General features: G+C 45.3%; 1 protein-coding gene across 1 annotated transcript in view; it reads left to right on the forward strand.

Moving 5' to 3' along the window:
- ALK (ALK receptor tyrosine kinase) overlaps positions 1-21190 on the forward strand; it is a 677634-nt gene that overhangs the window by 343005 nt on the left and 313439 nt on the right. The window contains exon 4 of the mRNA XM_041756066.1: positions 10428-10629. Within this exon, the coding sequence (XP_041612000.1) occupies positions 10428-10629 (202 nt within the window). The remainder of the gene's footprint in view (positions 1-10427; positions 10630-21190) is intronic.

The raw sequence follows: 21190 nt of genomic DNA on the forward strand, positions 1-21190 counted from the left end.
CAACCTACGGTATCTGCTTAAGGTCAATCCCCCTCTGGCCTTCTTTGTCCATCATAGTAGGAAATTTGAATTTTAGTTCATGGTCAGTGGGAAGCTATTGGAGAGTTTAAAGCAAAGGAGTGACTAACTCTATTTAAGAAGATGGCTCTGGTTGCTGTGTGCCGAGTATAAGGGGGAAGGTAAGCAAGAAGTGGGAAGACCGGTTGGAAAAAAAAAAAACAGCTTGTTCTAGAACCTCTGAGAATTCAACCTAGCCATCCTGCCACGGGCAGTCCCCTCGCTTTCCTACATGTGAGGAAAACAAAGATTTGGGCAGGATAGTCTCTTGGTGCTCTGTGCAGCATGTCCAGAGTGGCTTGCAGGTGACATGGTGACCTTTTCTTGCTTTTTGGCTGCGTAGCATGGTCGTCAATGTTGGCCTATGTTTTGTACTCTCTTCAACAGAGGAGTATCTGAAAGCCATAGCTCATGAAACGTCAGAATTTACTATCATTAAACTAAGATCCTGTGAGACTCCTATAGCGAAATGGGTAAAAAAAGGCTTTTTAAAATTTTAATTTAAAAAATAATCAATGAAATGCACAGAAAAAGTAATAAAATCTGCTACCTCTTAGCAAAAATTTTAAAAGTAACATAGGTGATTTTTATACCCTGACATCTAGGACTTAAAGCAAAAGTTGAATAATCTGATTCCAGAGCTAAGAACCTATGTGGATAAGGGAAAACCTGATTTCATGCTTCTCTCCCTCCAAAGTGGATTTTGTTACAATGAAGGCACTTTGGTCTCCTAACTGCCTCCCTCTCCTACCCCGCCTGCAGCAGATAATTTTCTCTCTCCTTCCTCTTGCTTCTCATTGAATTAAATCAATTGTTTAGTTTTCATTTGGCTTCTCCTTTTTCCCTCTCATCAGATCAAGTGCTTTTCTATTTTCCTTGAGGATTACCAAAATGAGCTCTTAGGGAAAAAAAGGTTTCTCAGCACTTTAGCTTCTGTTCCTTCTATTTATTTGCTTTGCCTTTTATTATCTTTTTTGCTGACACCCCAGGACACACACGCAGTATGTAGAGATTATTGGCTTTCTCCCTTTTTCTTATACGAAACCTGTTGGTTAAAAAAAAAAAAAAAGTGTCTCCAGAAATATTTATTCTTTTTAAGAGAGCCAGAGATCTAATAAGGGATCTGTATAGGCACACACACATACACACACACGCACACACACACATACACATGCACACACACACACGCACATATATATATTTATGTAGCTATTTATATACATGCACACACAAATACACACATACTGTACACACACACAAGCATAAATTATTTTCGCCTCAGTTACTTTGGACCTGAGCGGTCATTTGCAGAACTCCACAAAACATGCAAATATACTGCTACTTTAGACTACAACTGAACTCATGGTGTTGAAATTAATAATACTGTCAAGGAAAATCAACTCCCTGTACCTTCCTTCCTTCCCTTAATGAGAACACTTGATTTTTCTAATCATTTGATCTCAAAAAACTGATACCATTTTTCTTCAGAGTGCTTCGCAATGAAGGACCAGTAAAAGCAAGACATTTAAGTCCTGGTGGTGGGCCATAACAGCAGAAATGGTCAGAGTGCACAGGGCAAGGTCCTAGCATGGCCAAGCGGCCCTCTCTGGGGCCCAGCCATACCCCTGCACCCTACTGATGGAGTGTACTCCCTTGCAAGGTGGAAGGTTGCACTAAATGACCCTCAAGAGCTCTAGGTCTCTGAAGTTCTGAATTCCTAAGTTAACCCACTATTAGGCTAAGCACCCCAGTGGGGACAATCCCACCTATTCCTTCCCCTAAATTTCAAAATTCTTCACTAAAACCTAAAACTGAATTGAGGGTAGGATAGCAGAATTTGAATTTGAAAACTAAACAATAAGGGAACTCTTAATGTGGTACCAATTTGTTCTGGCCGCTTTGTAAGATCGCATGAGCAGAGTAGACCGTCAAATACTTCCCAGTGACTGGAGACCACCATAATCCCCCATGAGTGGTTTTCAAAGGACATCTCATCTGTCTGGGTCCCACTAACCAGGCCTTGGTCTGTGATCTCTGTGCATAGCCAGATGATGGGCTTGAGACCATTTGCTGCGCCTGGTCCTCAAAGTTGTCAGGGTACAGAGAAAGGGAAGTAAGGCCTGGGGCAACAGGATGTCTCACTGAAAACATCATCAGAGGCTTCTATCATAGGTAGGTGGAGACTGAAGCTCCAAATTCCAGACCCACCACTGATTTTCACTGTGACCTCGGGCAAGACCTTCATTTCTTGGCCTCCTGTTTTTCTCCCCAGTACAACAAGGGGTGAAGGTTTGTGACCACCATGTTTGTTTCTAACTCTGACATTCAGAAAGCCAGATGCATGTAGCACTTTTAAATCTCATCAGGTAGAGAGACCAACTCTGTAACTTGGTGGAGCCTCTCCAGAAGCAGGACTCTGCCATGGGAGCTCAGTTCTTGAGGAGACGACAGTTTAAAGTCAGAAAAAACAGAGAGGATTTAAGATTTGAGATGCTAGAGATAAAGGTATATCATTCACCTTCTACACTACCTTCTTCTTCTTCTTTTTTATTTTCATTGTTTTCCCTTTCTTTCTGCTGACAGTCTCTAGAGTAGAAATACATGACAAGCAGGTTTCCAAACACATTCCATGGTATATTATACACAACAGTGAAAGAGTTCTGCATCCAAAGGGATTTGGGTAGGGTTGATTGCATATTCTACTCTTAAAGAGTCATGACTCTTTGGCATATGTAGGTTCTAAGAAGCCCCGCAGTGAAAGAGCCTGTTGACTTTTGTTTGACGAGTACCCTTCCAACTTGCTTGATCCCAGAGCTTTCCCATGAGACCTGTCAGCCCCCTGTGGGGCGGGTATTCTGTGGAACGTACTCTAAGAGACAGCACAGCGTTATCCCCTGACGCTGCATCTGGAGGCATATGTCCATATGATGCCTGCATGTGTCACATTTACTCTATCCATATTCCAGTCCATCAAATTTCTGCTGCTCCTTAGGTCCTGTCTGATATGAGTGGCATCATGATCAATTGAATGAGTAATAGCTTATAATAATGATTTAATAGTTTAATTGCAATGTGGACAATTAGCCAATGTTGGAAGAATCCTATGTGATTTATTGAGATGGAAGTCTGTCCATCTGCACATCTGTTTGCCAATGTTCTCATTCAAAGAATATGATTAAGAGGCTTCTGGTTCAGGATGGTGGGTTGTGCCAACACTTGTCTCCTCTTCTGAAATACCACTCAAGTGATGATAAAGTCTTCAATGGAGGGATACATTCTGACTAGCAAACAGAACAGGAAGAAAACCATAAGTGATTTTAAGAGCACAAGGCTGGTGATAGAGGAACTGAAGCGGTCGTAGCTAAAAAGAGTCAAAGAGGGTTTAGTGCAGAGGAGGGAGCTCATCTACTGGGAGACATCATGACCAAGTGCTGATAAGGGTCCTCCGGAGGGATGGAGCAGAGTGAAATTCCTCTGAAATATGGTTACCCCATATGTCTCCACATCCATTCAACCCCAGTTTTCTAGACTAAAAAAGTAGCAGGATCCTTAACTGCAGGGGAAAGAAAAAGGGAGCTCATGTCTAAAAGTTCAGGTGGACTGGAAGAGCTAAACCTGCTATCAGCAGTGTTCATGCCCTGAGTGGTGTTTCCAGCATGCTGGCACTGGGGGGCAGGCACCAGTGAAGTGGAGGGGCCCTGACACCTGCCATCAGGTCAGTTCTGACGGAGACAACAAGCACCACCTATGTGCACTGAAGCTCCTATCAGCATTCCTAGTCTCTCCTGTTTAAATAATCCAGGATCACCCAGCCTCTGAATTAGCCCATCAGCATGAAAAACAAATATTGGGGCACCTGGGTGGCATAGTCAGTTAAGCCTCCAACTCTTGGTTTCAGCTCATGTTGTGATCTCAGGGTCCTGGGATCAAGCCCCAAGTCCAGGCTCTGCACTCAACATGGAATCTGCTTGGGGTTCTCTCTCCCTCTGTCTTTGCCCCTCCCCCATATACACATATGCATCTCTTTCTAAAATAAATCTTTAAAAAAAAAGAAAAAGAACTATCAACATAAAAAATCGATCCCAGAGAAAACAAGGATAAATTAAGTAACAGAGGTTAATTTGAAAGATAAAGCTCTTCAGAAAGATTTAAAACCGAGAAGAGGAGAGAATGAAGGCATTAGAGAAATAATAAAACAAATTTACTAGAGATGAAAGAGGCATATGTTCTCTGAAAAAAACCCACCAAATGCCAGGAGGAATTTTTATTAAGATCCATACCTAGATACACTGTATTGAAATTTTAGCAACTCAGTGTTGAAAAAAAGATCCTGAAGGGCACCTGGGTGGCTCAGTAGGTTAAGCATCTGGCTCTTGATATCAGCTCATCTTCTCTATCTCATGATGGTGAGTTCAAACCTCATGTGGGGCTCCATACTGGACATGGAGCCTACTTTAAAAAAAATCCTGAAAACCTCCAAGAAAAGAAAAGACAGATTGACTACAAAAAAAAATCAACAATAAAACTAGTCTCAGATTCCTCCTCAGTCACAAAGATACTAGACAACACTGAAGTGAGGGCTTCAAGTTCCTGAAGCAAAATTTCTAATCTAGAGACTAGAGCCAGAAAAGCTATAGACCAAGTGTGAAGACAAAATAAAAATATATTTCAGATATTCAAAGATTCATGATGAAGTTTCCCCCTAAGGAAGTTTCTTGAGGATGGTGGGACTAATAGAAGAATCCCAGTGAAAATAAATTCCAAAATGAAGGCTGTACAGGAAGCCCAGAAAGCAACTGGTATAAGTTAAAACAGGAAATCAATGTTTTGGGGAAGAAGGGAGAGATTTTTCAAGGACTATACAAAGGTGTTAGTGATATGGTATAAAAGGCAGATAGAAAATAAATAGAAAAAAAAGAAAGATGGCAGATATAAAAGAGAAATGCAATTAGAAATTTCTGGAAAGGCAAACTGCACAAGAAAGTCTGGGCCCAAATATAAGGCAGATTAAGACAGAGAAAGAGGGAATATTCATTTGATCCTGGTGCTAGAAACATTCTTCATCAAGTACAATGTGCTGTTTGGCCCTATGGAGGAGATCACAAATATAACCCTTCTTCACTGCACGGGAAAAATATAGTCATTGGTACAAAAGCTCTGCTTGCTGATCGTCAAGGTTTAGCATCAACCTGTAAACAAAACACTTGACCTAATCACTCTTAGGCAATGTTGACAATGTGAAGGAAAAGCCCAGCTGACCTGGGAGGTGAATGTGGGTTAGGAAGGTGCAGAGAAAGACAGAAACTATCATCTAGTGAGGGGAGCCAGCGGATAGTGTCTAAAGCTAACGGAGCAAGTAATACATTTGCCATGGAAAGTTAAGAAGGTAAGTAATAGAAAAGTAAAACAGGATTGAAACAATCAAGATTTAAAAGGGGAAGAGTACCATTTTTCTAATAGTCCCATCGATGAAAGGAGCCTACAACTGTTGCATCAACAAGGAACAGGATGATCACCATATTTAGAATCTGGAAGGTGGCCACCAAAAGAAATGAGAAATCCTTAGACGTGTTTCTGGGGCTCAGAGAGAGGAGTAGGATTTGGGGATGGCTTTAAAAAATTATTATTATGACAGTGCTGAACTATTTGACTTCTGGCCATCTGCATATATTACTTTGATTTTTTAAAGTCACCAAATACCTGCCAGGTGGCAAGCGTTGTATTAAATACCAGATATTTAGAGGTGGTACTAGCCTTGAAGCAGAAGTGGCTACAGAAACAAACGATGCTGGTTTAGGAGCCCTTCCCAGGGATGTGTTTATGTCGATGGGAAGAGGGGAAGTAGGGCAGGGGATCACAGTTCACAGCGTGTTTGGCCAACCGATTCCAACAGTTGGTACAGAGCTGCCACAGAGGTGAATTAGGACAAGCCTTTAGGACTTGGGGGCTTGGAGACTTGACATTGTTCCTTTAGATTGATAATATTCTAGGCAGGCAGATAGAATTACTGACAGTTTGGAGCTGTAAGGGTCCGTAGAGAGATCTATCCAACGCTTTCATTTTACAAACAAAGGAGGCTTGGTCGTGGCAGAGCTAGCCTTACTGATTCAGTCCTTCTGATTGCAAGTTTAGTAATAGCTAAAAAAGGAGCTCCACATTAAGACATCCTTCAAGCACAAAATCAACATCTATCACATACCCGCTAAGGCTAGGCACTGTAGTGGCCACTTCACGCACGTTATTTAACTTAATCTCTACAACAGCCATGTGAGATTAGGCTATACACATTTTACATTTGAGCAGACTAAAGTTGAGAGAGCTTAAATAATTTGTCAGGAGCTTAGAACTAGACAGACACAGAGCCTGGATATGAATGAGTCTGTCTGACTTCAGCGTTCGTGCTCCATGGTTTCTGGCCTGTAATCTGCACCCCACTGACTGTGATAAGAGCTATACGTCCCTATATCGGTGACCAGAGGTAAAAATAATGACCATTTCATATTTAGTCATTGAACATATAAACATGAATAAGGGAAACACGATCCTGGCACTGTCTAAGCAGGGCTCTTTGATCCACTTCTCCACTGCCCCATGGTCCACCCTGGGGTAGGGTCTGTGAGCTGCCAGGCCATCCTTCTTAATTAGAAGGGACCCCAGGAGCCTCTGAGCAGCCCCAAGCTATTCAGAGGAAAATAAACAGGAAACGGAAAAGAGGGAGGGGAGACAGAAATGCTCACTGACTTTAAAAGATTTATACTGACAATATCCCAAGGAGCTTATGAAATGTATTTTTTCCTTTTTGTTCCTTTTTTTTATTATTTTGAGAGAAAGAGAGGAAAGCTGCTGATGAAGAGATAGCTCTCAACTAGAGTTTCATTGACGGTGAAAATACTTTAAGCTCGGGCTCTTATTGATAGTCCGGTTGCACAAAATAAAATTCATATAAACATCACCTCACATATTAGAACTGGAAAAATAATCCATCTTCCAGTCAACTTTGAAAGAGTCCCGTTATTGAGCTACTGAATTACAAGGACAGAATGCACATGTGTTTCCACACCCAGGAGGGAGGAACAGTGGTGCAGAAGGAGCCCCAAGCACAGCACCTGATTCAGCTTGATTTTCTCCCGCTGGGAACTTGAGTCTCCCCACCCTTTGGGGGATGAATGTGCACCAGATAATCTTTCTGAGAAGAAGGAGAACATCTTTCTCTTGCCTATGTTCTTCCCCTCAGTAGCTCAAAAACCTGCTTTCAGTATGACTTTCCACCGATTCGAAAACATCGAATTGAGTAGGGTCTCAGGCCTTATGTCCGTTATGCAAGACAGGCTGGTTTCATCTTAACCCCAGACTATGCCCCAAAGTATCTGGAACAAGACTCTGTCCCCAGAGATGCTTCCACAATTATCACCTGCTCTGGACAGATGCACACTAATCTAGGATTGGAAACCCCAGTCGATCAGAGTCTGTCTCCCATATGGCACTTTTGCTTACAACAGCGACAATCTAAACACATCACATTTGCATTTAGTCACATTCTTTCCTAGTGTTACTGGTACTATAGGATGAGGTTGGGTCAGAATTGATCCCCACCTTTCCCCCAACATACCAGATTAATCTTCCCGAAGCACCACTCTGACGATGTCACTCTCCTCCTCAAAACACTTTTCAAAAGTAAAGTTGAATACCTTCAGCCAGGAATTAAAAGTCCTGTATGGTCAGATCCCACCCCCGCTGCCCTAGCTTTCCTGAGGCCCCAGCCTTGTCTTCGGGTGTCCCTCTGTGACCCAGTGCTACTATGCACTTCCTACATTTAGCCTTTTTTCTTCTTCTCTCAACTCCCACATGGCTGGTTCTGCCAATATCTCTGTCTTTCTCTCCCTCTAAGATATTGCTCAAAGGTCATCTTCTTATGAATCTTCCCAACTGAACTTGATGTCTCCTTCCCAGAGCCTCCGAAAGTGCTTCACCTGTATGTGTCTTATGACTTTATAACCTCTACTCTTGGTGGCAATTATTACAGTGATCTCATCACCCTTATGGACCTGGAGTTCCTTAAAAGCCAGAACTGTGTCTGGTTTATGTCTGTGTCCCTAGGGCTGAGCCAGTGCTTGGATGTTTGCTCAACGTTGGCATCCAGTAAATGAAATTTGAAGGCAAGAAAGAGTGAGCAAGGGAGCCAGTGAACAAATGGATTTGGTCCAGCACCCAAATGCCTGCCTTTCTCTCTTCTTCCCCCTCTGAGTTCCTGAGCTGGACAGCTTGGCCACAATGCACCCTGATCATATTTTAGGATAACAGGTACAGTGGGGTAATGAGAAAGGTACAAAGGAAAGAGCCCTGGTTAGAAATCCAGACACCTGGAGTCTGGTCTGGAGTTTCAGATTAAGATGTTGGACAAGTCATTTCCACATTCTGACCTGAAATCTGCTTCTCTAGAAAAGTGATATGTTAGATGATCTTTAAGTCCTTTCTAATTCTGAGTTTTTGATTCTAACCCCTTTCTTCTACCTCTGTGCCCATGACGAGAATATCTCCCCCATTGTAAAACAGAGTCATAATACAGATTATTTACTGAGGGTTGTAGAGCTCTTTTCACCAGCCTATCTGCCATGCTATAACTTCCCAGCAATCACAGAGGGTTCGGTGTCCAGTGCTGACCCCAGGTCCCCAGTCTTGCTCAGAAAAAGTCTTATGCTGACCTCATCCTGATTTTAACTGGAAGTCACATTTCTCTACTTCCAGAATTTTGCAAATCTCCAATTCCTGACATAATATCTTCTCCTTGAAGAATGCTTCTGGTAGGGATCCCTTCTTTTCATCTGCATCATTCTCTACCCCTGACTGCTAGTTCATTTACCTATGTGGTAAATTGAGGTGTCTGTAGAATGAGACCAGTTTGAAGCACTCAGGAGTGATTTAAAAGCAGAGCACTCATTCGCTGGTTCTCACTGGAGGAGTCAGAGATCTTGGAATAGACTTCCACTGCAAAAGAAGCAGCATCAAATGGTCCAAAACTTCAAGGCAGAAGTATGGCAAGTAAAATTAATGCATCAGAAGGAATGCCTGGAACAATAAAATGGCGCTGTACTTTTATGCTGACAGTAATCCCCATGAATACAGGTTTCTTTAGATCACTTGGCCTATGCTACTGGAATTAGGGTTGGCTTGCCCCAGAGGGAAACTCTGCCACAGGCACGGCACCAGGGGGGATTTGTAAGGCTTTCTTTGTGGAGACCAGTTACAAATTCACATGACTCATAGACTCAAGAGCTGAAATGGATCTTAAGAGATCATTGAGTTCAGCCAACCCTTCTCACCCTGTTTTATAAACAAGGAAACTGAAACCCAAGAAAGTTAATGCTTTGCACAAGATCACTCAGCTAGTAACCAAAGAAGCAAGAGCCATGAACATGTGGGACAAATGCTGCCTCTCCAAGCCACCCACCTCTCAAGGGAAACCTTGAACTGGTCAGAACTATTTGAGATTGTAGAGCCAACCCATACAGTCCTGAGAAACTCTGAATCAACCATAAATTGAGTGCCAAGTTGGCTTGAATGTGATATGGAGAACTCGGGTCAGCTTTTGTTTAAACTGTGACCTGTAGGGTGATAGAGATGCCCCGGAGTGTGCCCTGGCTTGTGGGGTGTGGAAACACCTTATATGGATGTTGACAAGATGGCACTTATCTCCTTGCTTCATTCTTGGCACATTTACAGAGGCAGTGACTGTTTAGGCCATCCCTCTACCAGGTTGTAAATCCATCAGAATGTCTTAGCTTCTAAATTGGGTTTCTGATGCTGGTTATTCTTTGGGGATTAGATAATACCCCCCCTTATTTTTTTTTTTTTTTTTTAGTTTCTTGTGAGATTTCGTTAGTTGTGCCTGCTGTCTGGAAAAGAGTCTGTAGCTATCATCTCTACTTTAATGTAGAAGACAGTTGAAATCAAATAATTGATTATTTAGTGGGTCCTTCCTCTCTATACAAAACTGGGTAAAGTACTCTCCATGTTTATCTCACGGAACCCTTACAACCACCCTTTGAAGTAGGTGTCTTCATTCCCATTTTACAGATGAAGAACCTGAGACTCAAGGACATAGAGCTAGTATGTAGGGGAGCTAAGGTGAGGGCCTTAGTCTGCCTGACTATAAAGCCCAAGTCCTGAATTACTATTCTCTTGCTTCACACTTTGCTTTTCACAGAGATAATCTAAGAAAGGGGGAAGAAGGCTGGGTGTATATGAAGAAGGTGAGATAGGCCTCTAGCAGTGCTGACTTGGTTGCCCTTGGTCTCTATATCCTGCCACAGAGATGCCTGGCCCTCCTATCTGGACACACCTGCAGAGTCACCTTCTCTGTCTCTTGCCAGGCTCCTTCCTCCTCCTCAATACCTCAGCAAACTCCAAGCACACCATCCTGAGCCCATGGATGAGGAGCAGCAGTGAGCACTGCAAGCTGGCTGTCTCCGTGCACAGGCATCTGCAACCTTCTGGGAGGTATGTCGCCCAGCTGCTGCCCCACAACGAGCCTGGAAGAGAGATCCTCCTGGTACCCACTCCAGGAAAGCATGGGTAAGTCCTTCCCCAAGTCCAAAGTTGATTATATAAAAGACCACTTGGCTTTGGGTTGCAAATTTCCAGAGTCTGTGACATCTACTTAAAACTCACAATTGTCCTTTAATAGGTAGGGTCCAGATTGAGCCATTACTGCTAATATTCCCCAGGTAGTGTCTCGGGCACTGATCTGTGGGATCCTCTGGCCGTTCAGGCTGGTGGTCCTCCCAGAGGCCAGAATACCAGCTGGCAGAGTGGGCATTTAATGAGTGGGTGTTAAAGATATTTATTTCCCAAAGTACAGATGGATCCAAGAAGAAAACAGCCAAAGGGAGTGTTAAAAGGCCAAAATGAAAGTAATTTAATATGCTGGAAGCTGGGTTGTACCAGCAGAACTTTGGCAGTAAGGGAAAGAGCAAACTATTGTAGCCACCCAAGCAGGTCCTGCAGGAGTGCAGGACCTGAGAACAGAACTTGTCAGGCACACCACAGTGGTATCAGTTCAGTGGCGATTGGAACAAGCTTTGCTCCAGAACCTCTAAGGCTGGCACAATCTTGAAGTCACACAGGATGCCCATGTCAGTGAACTTAAGCTTCCAGGAGACACTCACTTGTTTACTCAGCAATCCACTGAGCCTCCAGAGGTCGTGGTGTTGGAAAGCAAACTTGAACCAGCCTATCTCTATGCATACATTTTCCCTTATTCCATAGGAATAAATACCATCATAAGACCCCAGTTTTGAGGAGCCCCACATCTAAATACTTATTACGTAATAAATGAGGATGAGAGAGCTTTCAAATTTCTATCGAAGCTTAGACTTAGCTTCCCTCTAAGAAGATACCTTTCAGGAGAGTCCCATCTGGACAATGATGTTACCTGTCCTTCACCTTCATGGTGTGCTGGGTTAAGACGGGAGAGCCTGTCTACTGCTTTTCCAATAAAGCTCTATGGCCTTCTTATTAAGTTCTGGAAAGCCTCTACCCTACTCTCCTACTACTGACCCACCTATATTTAGTTGTGCTGCAAAGAACTACATACCTGGAGCAGTAATGAAGCCTTGACTTCAAGAAGGATGCTGTCCCCATACTTACACTCATACCCATCTTCTGGCCTCTGCAATGTCTCATTGGGCTATATGGCAGGGTCCCAGCACCAAGCGACTCTTACTCTGTCCACCAGAAGTTTGGAATGTTGGATGTGTTGCCTGCCCACCGTTTGGATGAGCTGTCCTCTGACAGACTTCCCTCCAGCATGGCCCACCTTTCTTGTGAGAAGCCCAGATGGTAAGGCCTCCCATCCATGGGCGGGGCAAGTCTGGGCCTCGGCTGCAGTGCCATCCTGCAGGTGTCTGCCCAGCCTCGTGAGCTGTTTATTCTGACTTTATTCAGTACTCTTGCCCCCACCAAGTCTGGCAGAGAACAACTGGTGCTGCTCGGGGCTGCTAAGACTTCATGCCATCAGTTTGTTAAAGTGTGTGGTTGGGGGCTGGGACTCATTGATGTCACATGTAGAATAGAGAGTCTCCCTGAAATGCAGGCTGAGAATGTGCATGCATGTGAAGGAAGGGTGCCAGAGGGATTTCAGCACTTCCTGGGTAGCAGGGCTTGGTTCCCTGGATAGCATGGGCAGAAGACCATAGCTCCTCCATACGACTAGCCCTGGAGGCTTGCAAATATGTTTCCCCTCTTTGTCTTCCTATCCTTGCAACTACCCTGTAAGTTCCCATTGAACAGATGAGAAAACTGAGGCAGAGAGTGGAAATAGGAAGTGATATGGTCCAAAGTGGATTCCAGGTCTCCCCTTTCCTCATTCTTGCACTTTCCAAAAAACACATAGTCTCTCAGCAGAAACTCAGGGCAAAAGGGTAGGATCAGGAAAGAGGAAATGGAAAGTGAAGGAATCTTACAAAAATAGATGATCCAGATTCTTCGGTGCCTCGAGACAGATGAACACAGGGGGACCTGTGATGGCAATCTGCCCGTCACAGACAGTGAAAATAAGGAAAGGAAGACAGCACAGTGTAGACAGGGTGTGATCCTCCCCTGAGGCTGCCATTGCCATTAGTCTCAAGGTCCCCCTCCTGGCCATTGCATTGCATTCCCAAGGTGACTCTTCCATTGCCAGAGTTAGCCTACCCCCTCAAGAGTGAGAGTTGAGGCAGGAGAAGGGAAGCAGGTGTACTGGGGCAAGCCTGAAGACTGGGTGGCTTTGCCTGGGACAGCCCTACTTCTACAAGGGCTTTGCCTTAGGCTGGGCTCCGCGCATCTCTGTGCAGACACATTCTCCCCTAGCCCTGGAAGAGCCATCTTAGGAGTTTGAGGATGAGCAGGAGTGATTCCAAACTGAAAGTAAAGATGCCTGAGCCAACCTCTCCACCTGTAACAAAATCAATGTAGTGAGGGTAGGAGGTGGCAGCTGAAGGTGAAGCAGCCATAGACTGCTCTCTGCCTGGAGAAGCTCTGCTGCCGCAGGCATCTTGGCAAGCTGCAGGGCACGGGCACTTGTCCAATACTTCACAGAGCTCTAAGTATCTGTGTCGAGTTGTATCTGGGTTACTCAGCCTCAGCACTGTTGACATCTGGGACCAGATTATTCTTTTTGTGGGCACCGTCCTGTGCATGGTTCCCCAGCTTCCCAGGTGTCTACCCACTAGATGCCAATAACACCTTCCCTGGTTATAGCAACAAAAATGCCTCCAGACATTGACAAATGTCCCCTGGGAGGAAAAATTGCCCCCCATTGAGAACCACTGAAATAGCTAGCATTTCGGAGCTGGGAGGAACCCTGAGATTTACCTGGTTCAAATTTGTCAATTCACAGGGATGGGACATGAAGCCCAGGATGGGGAAGTGATGTGCTCCATGTCACATGATGAATGTCAGTGTTGGTAGACAAGTGTCTTGAGCCCTATACTCATGTTTATGTGCCAACCACTGTACTAGGTCCTGGGTTACCAAGATATATAAGGCCTAGTCTCTATGCCTGAGTAATACTAACTACTGCTAACACTTATTAACACCTCCTAGATGTGCTAACCAGTCAACACTGTGCCCCATATATTCATTTTCTTATTTAATACTCAACAACGTGGTGGAATGGGTACTGTTACTGTTTTCAATTTCACAGATGAGGAAATTCAATGAGGTCAAATAACCTTCCCAAGGCCACCAGCTAGACAGGGTGCAGGGGATCTGAACTCAACCAGCCTGACTTCAGACTATTTATGCCCATTGTTAGAAGAGCTCAATCAGGCTGAAGTGGTGCAACAGAAAAACTAGTATACTGTGAATCAAAGCCCTGAATTTAGGTCCCAGTGTACCATCTAGTAGTCAGTTCAGAGAACCAAGATTCATTGGATACTTTCTATTTGTTAGGACTATACAGGGGCATGACATTCAAAAGGCCAGCCTTTCATGGTCAATTAAAGGATGTTCCGTGAATGAGCTCTATGGCTTCAGGTGAATCCCACCCCCTACCACACCTCAGTTTGCCCATCTGTGAAGTAGGGATAAGGATGCTAGCCCTGCCCGTATGGTGCTGTGCATCAAGGTAATAGAAGACATAAAGGGTTTTGCTCACTAAGCGGGATACAAACGTGAAAGGCCATGATTTAATACCTTAGTCTGCTCTATTCTGCTCATAATTGGGGATCAGAAAGGACTGGGAGTTATCTGCTCTCTGATTATGGGGTCAGTGCTAGTCTCAAGAACCCTTTGGTTTCGAGATCTTGGGCATTTTGCCTCACTGAAGCTCATTCCCTTGAATGTTAGAGATGCCCCCACAACATAGGCTCTGAGTGGTAAGAGGGACACAGTTAAATCCTGGTGGTGATAAAAGCAGAACATGATGGTTTGGGGACTGCCGTTTGCAAAACAACATTCAGCGTTTGTAGTAACACGGGAGGAGGTTGTCATGACAGTGGTGGGTAGAGCTCGACTCATAGGAGTGGGCTGAGGAAGGACAAGCCTGAGGCCACTGAGTTCTCTGGAAACCGAGTCCTGTGCACAAGGTGCAACACTAGGGGAGCAGCAGCCTGCCTGGAAATGCTGGAGACAGGGAAGGCAGTCAAGGAGCCCCAGCAGCTGCTCCCTTCCTTGTCACCTGGAAAGCAGCCACGTACATGAGGTCTAGTGAATCATAGGCCATGAGCGCCCACCCCTCGCCAAGACAGCCTGGCTTTGGCCGGGATCTCCCAGGAGATACACAGTGATGAGTGCCCGGTCTACTCATCTGCTTCTCTACCCTGCCAGAATGGCCACAGGAGTGAGGAAGCAGAGAAATGCTCTGTCAAACAGCCCAGCCCTGCTGGCCACAGAATCCAGCAGGCATAGGACATCTTAACTAGAAGTCAGAGGTTACAAAGTCCCCATGCATTGAATGAATATGATAATCCTTGTTTAAAGTGGTGAGCTGTGAAATGGCATGAGGAAAATGGTCTGCACTGTGCCAGCTGTAGTAGTAGGTACTTAACACATGCTAGATGCTTCGCTAGATGCTTTCCAGTGCATCCGATCCATGGATCGACTGCCTCCCGTGTGATAGGTGTTGGGAATGCACAGTTGAAGATGACAGGGGCATGGATTTCAAGGAGCATCCGAGCCAGTGAGGAAGACTCAGCACGTGCTTGTGCAGATGGCTTTAAATGGGGGCCCAGAAAGATTCAGAAGCTGAGCTGAGCCCCTACTTCTGCCTCCTGTGCTTCCCTGCCTTTCTGCTGAGAGTGTTTTCAAAGAAAGAGGAAAGCAGCAGCAGTTGGTGGTGTGAGATGGACGCCCTCCTGGACTCGGGGGGCTGGGGGATGTTTTTGGGGCTGTGGGAGTACCTCCACACCTCCTTCTGGGACACCCACAAGTCTTCCTTCCTCTCCGAGTACCCAGATTTCTCCAGCAGTCTCCAGTATCTAGGGACTTGATTATGTGTGACCAGAACTGCACAGTGTGTGGAGAGAAGAATTGGCCCCTTCTATCCTGAGGGGATAGAAGTTGCCAATCATTTGAATTACTAATACTTGAAAAGATGTTTTAAACCTAAAGGATTTGGTGATACTTGGGCTTGAGCCAAGGTAAGCTGTCAGAGCCATTTCACAGCACATCCAAGGTTCATTCCAGAAGGTGGCAGACAAATAAGGCTCCCCTCAGCACAAAGCTTCACCTTTCTGCAGGATCTTAACCCCAACCTTCAGAGGAGGCATGAGTTCCCTCTCCTCTGTCAATTTCCTGTTGGGGGGAGCCCAGGCCCAGAGGCATGACGTCATATGATGAGGGAGCAAGTGCACGCTGCTGGCAAAGCCAGGACCCATGCCCAAGTTAGCCCTCCAAAGCCCGTCCTTCTGTACTCCCGTCTGTCTATCTGGCTGAACAGCTGCATCAAGAAATCCTCAAACTCACTGCTCTTGGCTTAGAATCTGCAGCCACCCTCCTCTGGCAAAGAAAAACCCATGTCTGTGCTGGGTACCCACACAGCTACCCCATTTATTTAAACCAATCAGTTCTGACCAAAGATCCCAGCTTTTAAAGCCAGCACCATCCTCATGGGAGGACCTGCCAAAGTCATCTAACCCAAAGGGGTACTGACTTGTGGACTTGGAGGTACCAGTCAGTTCCGGCTCCCCTGCGTATTTGCAGCTCCTCACCCTCCAAAGTGGGGACTCCAGCTGTAGCGTGTACCCTTCCCCATCCTGCAATGACAGCCACCTCCTGTCAGGGGATTACTCAGGCCTGGGGGGCAGGAAATGATGTTCTGCACCCCAGAGTCCTGCTCTTGGCCTCACCTTCCCAGTCTGGCTCATGGGACAGTACCCCTCTCCTGACATAGACGGCTTCTGTTGCCAGCATATACAACCCTGACTTGTCCTGTAAACAGACTGGCTGGTCTCAGCAGGCTGAGCAAGGTTGAGGCTCCGGGCAGGGCCACATGGAAAGAGGCCACGAGGCATTTGGTCCAGCAAAGATGCCCAACTGCCAAGCTGTGCTGGGTTTCACTTCAGTCGGCCCAGGGGCAGTGTGGCAGGTCTGGCCAGCACTGGGCAAGTGGGGGCCTGTGGCATTCAGCATGCTCCAGCCAAAGTTCTCCTTGCATCCTCCCTGTGTGATAAAGGGGATCAGGAATAAAAAAGGTGATCATTTATTGAAATTGATGCCCTCGAGTGGCAGTGCCACAATGATTTAATTTCAGGCCCAGCATTTTCTCACTTTCAAAGTCATTCAGAGTGTCGGCTTTTCTCTTTTTCCCCTTGGTCTGAATAACACACTAATAAATATACAATAAGGGCTTTAATGTCTGGGTGATTTACACTAAAAAGAGAGAGCCATTCAGAAGCTTTAAAGATAATTTTTTAAAGCCTTAAAACTCACACCCAGGCTTGTCAGGGGCATATTTCCAGGTAACCTGGTCCTAGGAACAGTCATGCAGTTTGGAGTTCTCTGAGCACAGCATGATCAGGAGACTTGGGTGTTAAGTGTGCTTGGAGGTAGCTCCCACCCAGTGTGAGTTTAGGCAAGTCTCTGAATCTCTATGAACCTCAGCTTTCCCATCTGTAAAATGGTCATAATTGGCACACCTCATGAGGTTGTCACGAGGATGAAATTAGATGATATGCAGAGCAGGTGCTAATGGTGCTTTGTCCCCACTCCTGGCTGCCCCTCAAAGGGGCCTAGGGCCGGCCTTCCCCCAGGCTGCTCTGGGCTATGTGAGGGTGGGCACAAGGACAGCCACGTTTAGCCATTTCATACCCTATGTTCTCAGAGTGACTGCTGTGTTCCCTAAGGTGGGCCCCAAGTTATTAGTCCCACTGGCTGTGACTGGATTCACCATATTTCTCATCCCTGTGAGTAGTATTACTGAAGCAACTACTAAAATGCTAGTCCTCTCTAGAACACCTGGACTTAAGCCATTAATATGATAGGTCTCAAGTTTTGGGGGTATAAATCAGAACCACACCTTTTACAAAATCTGTATGGCTTAGTCCCATGCAGAGTGATTCTGAGCACCAGTATTTTTAGAATGGAGCATAAGGATTATTATGGCATACCTCAAAAATCAAGAATCATGGCTAACACTTCAGCCTGAATTTGTTGATCACCTATGCTGGTAACTTTTAAACACTAAAGACAGAAGTTAAAAAGAAAGCTTGGAGAAGTGAGATACACTTGTGTGCAGGGTGGAAAGTCCTATTGCCCTTTCATAAGCGGACATGCTAGTAACAAGGTTGACCACCCCTGACCTTATCCTGCCTGCATGGCCCCATAGGGAGCAATGGGGTGAATCCAAGGCCATGTATGGGACTGGTCTCCACCAGTGGGTCTACTCAAGAAAGATCTGTTATTTTCTCTCTAGAATTACTATGGCTTTAAAGGCACAGGGGACTGAGAAGATTACAGATTGGGCTAGAGAGAGCTGGATTTTCCAGAGTCAGAAAGAGTCTCCATCCATTCATCCATCTATCCATCCATCCATCTACCACACCATCCACACCATCCATCCATCCATCCATCCATTCATCTAACCATCATCCTTTTCTGTTCTTCAGAATATGATGTATTGACTCTCATCTAGGTGCCAGGTTCACAGCAGAGCTGAGGCACTCCTATTTGTCCTCAGGAGGTAGATACTATGCTGTTAATAATCATAACAAATCTCTGTACAGTGCTTGTTCAGGTTACCAGGTGCATCAACTACTGCCAGTCCATCAATTCATTCCATCTTCACTCTGATGTGTATCATATATATTACCATCCTCATTTTATAGATGAGTAAACAGAATCTCAGGTTCAATGATTTTCCCTTAGTCCTAAATAATATACAGAGAAGCACATATCTTTGGGGCCTTTTCTTTTTTTGGGGTGGGTGGGGGGACTCCTATTGTTCCCACAAGGAGGCCTTGTAGTTGAACCCTGGCATCATGCCTGGCTCTGAGGAAACGGACACCTATTCTCATCCAGGCAGGAAAAGTTCTTCTCAAGAAGACTCATCTCATATTTGGTCATCTAATTCTGAGCCACAAGCCCTGAAGGTAGAGACTTAAGGTTTGTGTGTCTTCTTATTCCTCAAAGTGCCCGGCACAGCACCTAGCACATAGTAGGTAGGTGTTCTGTGGTAGGTGAATGGACACCAGATCATTTATGGTAGTCTATGATGCAGCTCTTCTTAAACCAGAGCTCTGAGTCTAAAACTTAAAGCCCCATCTTGATCACAGAAGAGTCTCCAATCAATGAAAAGATGAAAGGTATTTTCTTCCCACCCTTACCCCACGCCCAGGGATACATGTATAATCCTCCCTGGGGCTCAGGAAGCAGCTGTCAGAGTGCACCTCAACTGTGAAGGTTGCCACTAAGTACAAAGGACAATTCCTTTCCTGGCAGGTACAACTTTTACTCACGATTGCTTTCATTGATGGGCGTCAAGAAAAATAAATGAAAAGACCATCGGCTTCTGCCGGTTTTGACCTTCGAGATTTGACAGCCCAAGGCTTGTAGTGGGGCTTTTTGAGCTGGTTGCTTTCCTTTTCCCACTTTGCCCTGGATATTTGATGGATTGAGCACTAGGAAGATTAAAGAATTATGAATACCTGTAACCCCTTGGCTTGTGAGAATGGCAGCTTGGAAAATCCCATAATGATAAAAAAAAAAAAAAAGAATACAAAAAGAAGTCAAAATGCATAAAAACAATCACGTCACATCTAAGAAGTGTTTATTGAGCCTCACCTTTTCCCAGTGGGGAGGGAGATATTAAAACTAGGTGGAGGAATTGAGGTGACAGAATTTAGTGTCAAGGAATTTACTCATTCATTCCGTCATGGATTCCATCCACAAACATTTATGAGTCTTTCTCTGTCCCAAGCACTGGTTAGACTCTGATGGTTCATCCTGCCTTCAAGGAGCTCACAGTGAGGCTTGATGATGGATAACAAGGGACAGCTATGATGCTGTGGGAACAGGGTTATGATGTGCACAGGGTGTTGCAGAGGGGTGTGGATAACAAGGGACAGCTATGATGCTGTGGGAACAGGGTCAGTTTGTGCACAGGGTGTTGCAGAGGGGTGTGGAGAAGTGTATCCTGAGTGTGCTGGTGGCCAGTAGGCAAGCTGGCCCAGAGAAGACAACCTGAACTGGCTCTGAAGGAAGGAGAGGAGCAGTCAGGTGGAAAAAGAGATGAAGGCATGCATGCACAGAGGGACCATGTGTGAGGGCCTGGCAGCTTGAGGAGTGGGGGCTGCACCATCCTCAACCACCCTGCCCCCCTCTGGTCTCTCAGAGTGCTCACACTTCACATACATGTGCCACCGGCTTGTGTAGCAACAGTACCCATCCTCTCCCCACCAAGCCAGTCTCCAAACAGGAGTCTCATCCCTGGGCCCCCTCCACCACCTCTAGCAAATGTCCTGCTACAAGTGCTGGAAAGATTTCACCCTGGCTCTGGGCTCTTCTCTGATTTTCTCTCCCTCTGTGGTAGTATCTTCCTCCCCAACAAGGACTCCAGATTCCTATAGACAATCCATGTATGCAGCTGATTTCTACCCCATAACAAGTGGACTCAGGGTACAAGCTATTTACACTTTTTGGTCACAGTTGGTTCAGACTCTAGGACTTTCCTATCACCCTCACCCCACCTCCTCCTTTCCAGAAAGAATAGATAGGGCAGTTATTCCTCATGGATTGCCCTCCACCCCCTTCACCACAGAGACCACAGCAAGGAGAGTGGAAGAGTTACTTGGTGCTTACCCCATGGTGCCAAGCTTTATTCTAAGTGCCTTCCATGTGTCATATCATTTAATATTATGCCCACTGCCACTCACTGAGGGAGGTAGTTTTATTACGTACATTTTACAATGAAGAAGCTGAAGCTCAGTGAGGTTAAGTAACTTGCCCAGAGTCACACAGCTAGGAAGGAACAAACAAGATCTGAAGCCAGGCAGTCTAGCTGTACAGTCCACACTCCTTCTTGCTATGCTCCAGGCCTCCCGTCACCAACTAATAAGGATTAGCCACTATTTATTCTTCATAAATACCTACCTACATATAGTATGTATGTATACATACATGTAGTATATATGTGGTCCTCCGCATCTAAAATAAAGGGCAAGTTCTAAGACCTTGGCCTACTGAAGAAGCACATTTTGGAAAGCAGGCAGCCTTGAGAACAGGAACTAGAAAGTCTGGCCTGCAGAAGATTATAGAAAGTCCAACCAGGTAACATGGTCCCTGCTTCCCTGTTTCCTGAAGCTCTAGGCCAATCAGAGCCCCCTTGCCTGGGGACACCAGGTCTCTGTTGGTGGTGAAGGAGACAGAACCAGGAGAGGGAATTCCCTGTTCTTTTCATTGTAATGCAGAGTCTACACCACCAATCCTGATGGCACAGGAGTAAAGAAACACCATGAGAGACACCTGGGTGGCTCAGCTGCTGAGCGTATGCCTTCAGCTCAGGGTGTGATACTGGGGTCTGGGATTGAGTCCTGCATCAGGCTCCCCATGAGGAGCTTGCTTCTCTCTCTGTTTATGTCTCTCTCTGTGTGTCTCTCATGAATAAGTAAAGTCTTAAAAAAAAAAAAAAAAAACAGAAACACTGAGAGCTGCATAACAG

The sequence above is a fragment of the Vulpes lagopus genome, chromosome 5 (assembly GCF_018345385.1).
Source record: "Vulpes lagopus strain Blue_001 chromosome 5, ASM1834538v1, whole genome shotgun sequence".
NCBI classification, from domain to species: Eukaryota; Metazoa; Chordata; class Mammalia; order Carnivora; family Canidae; genus Vulpes; species Vulpes lagopus.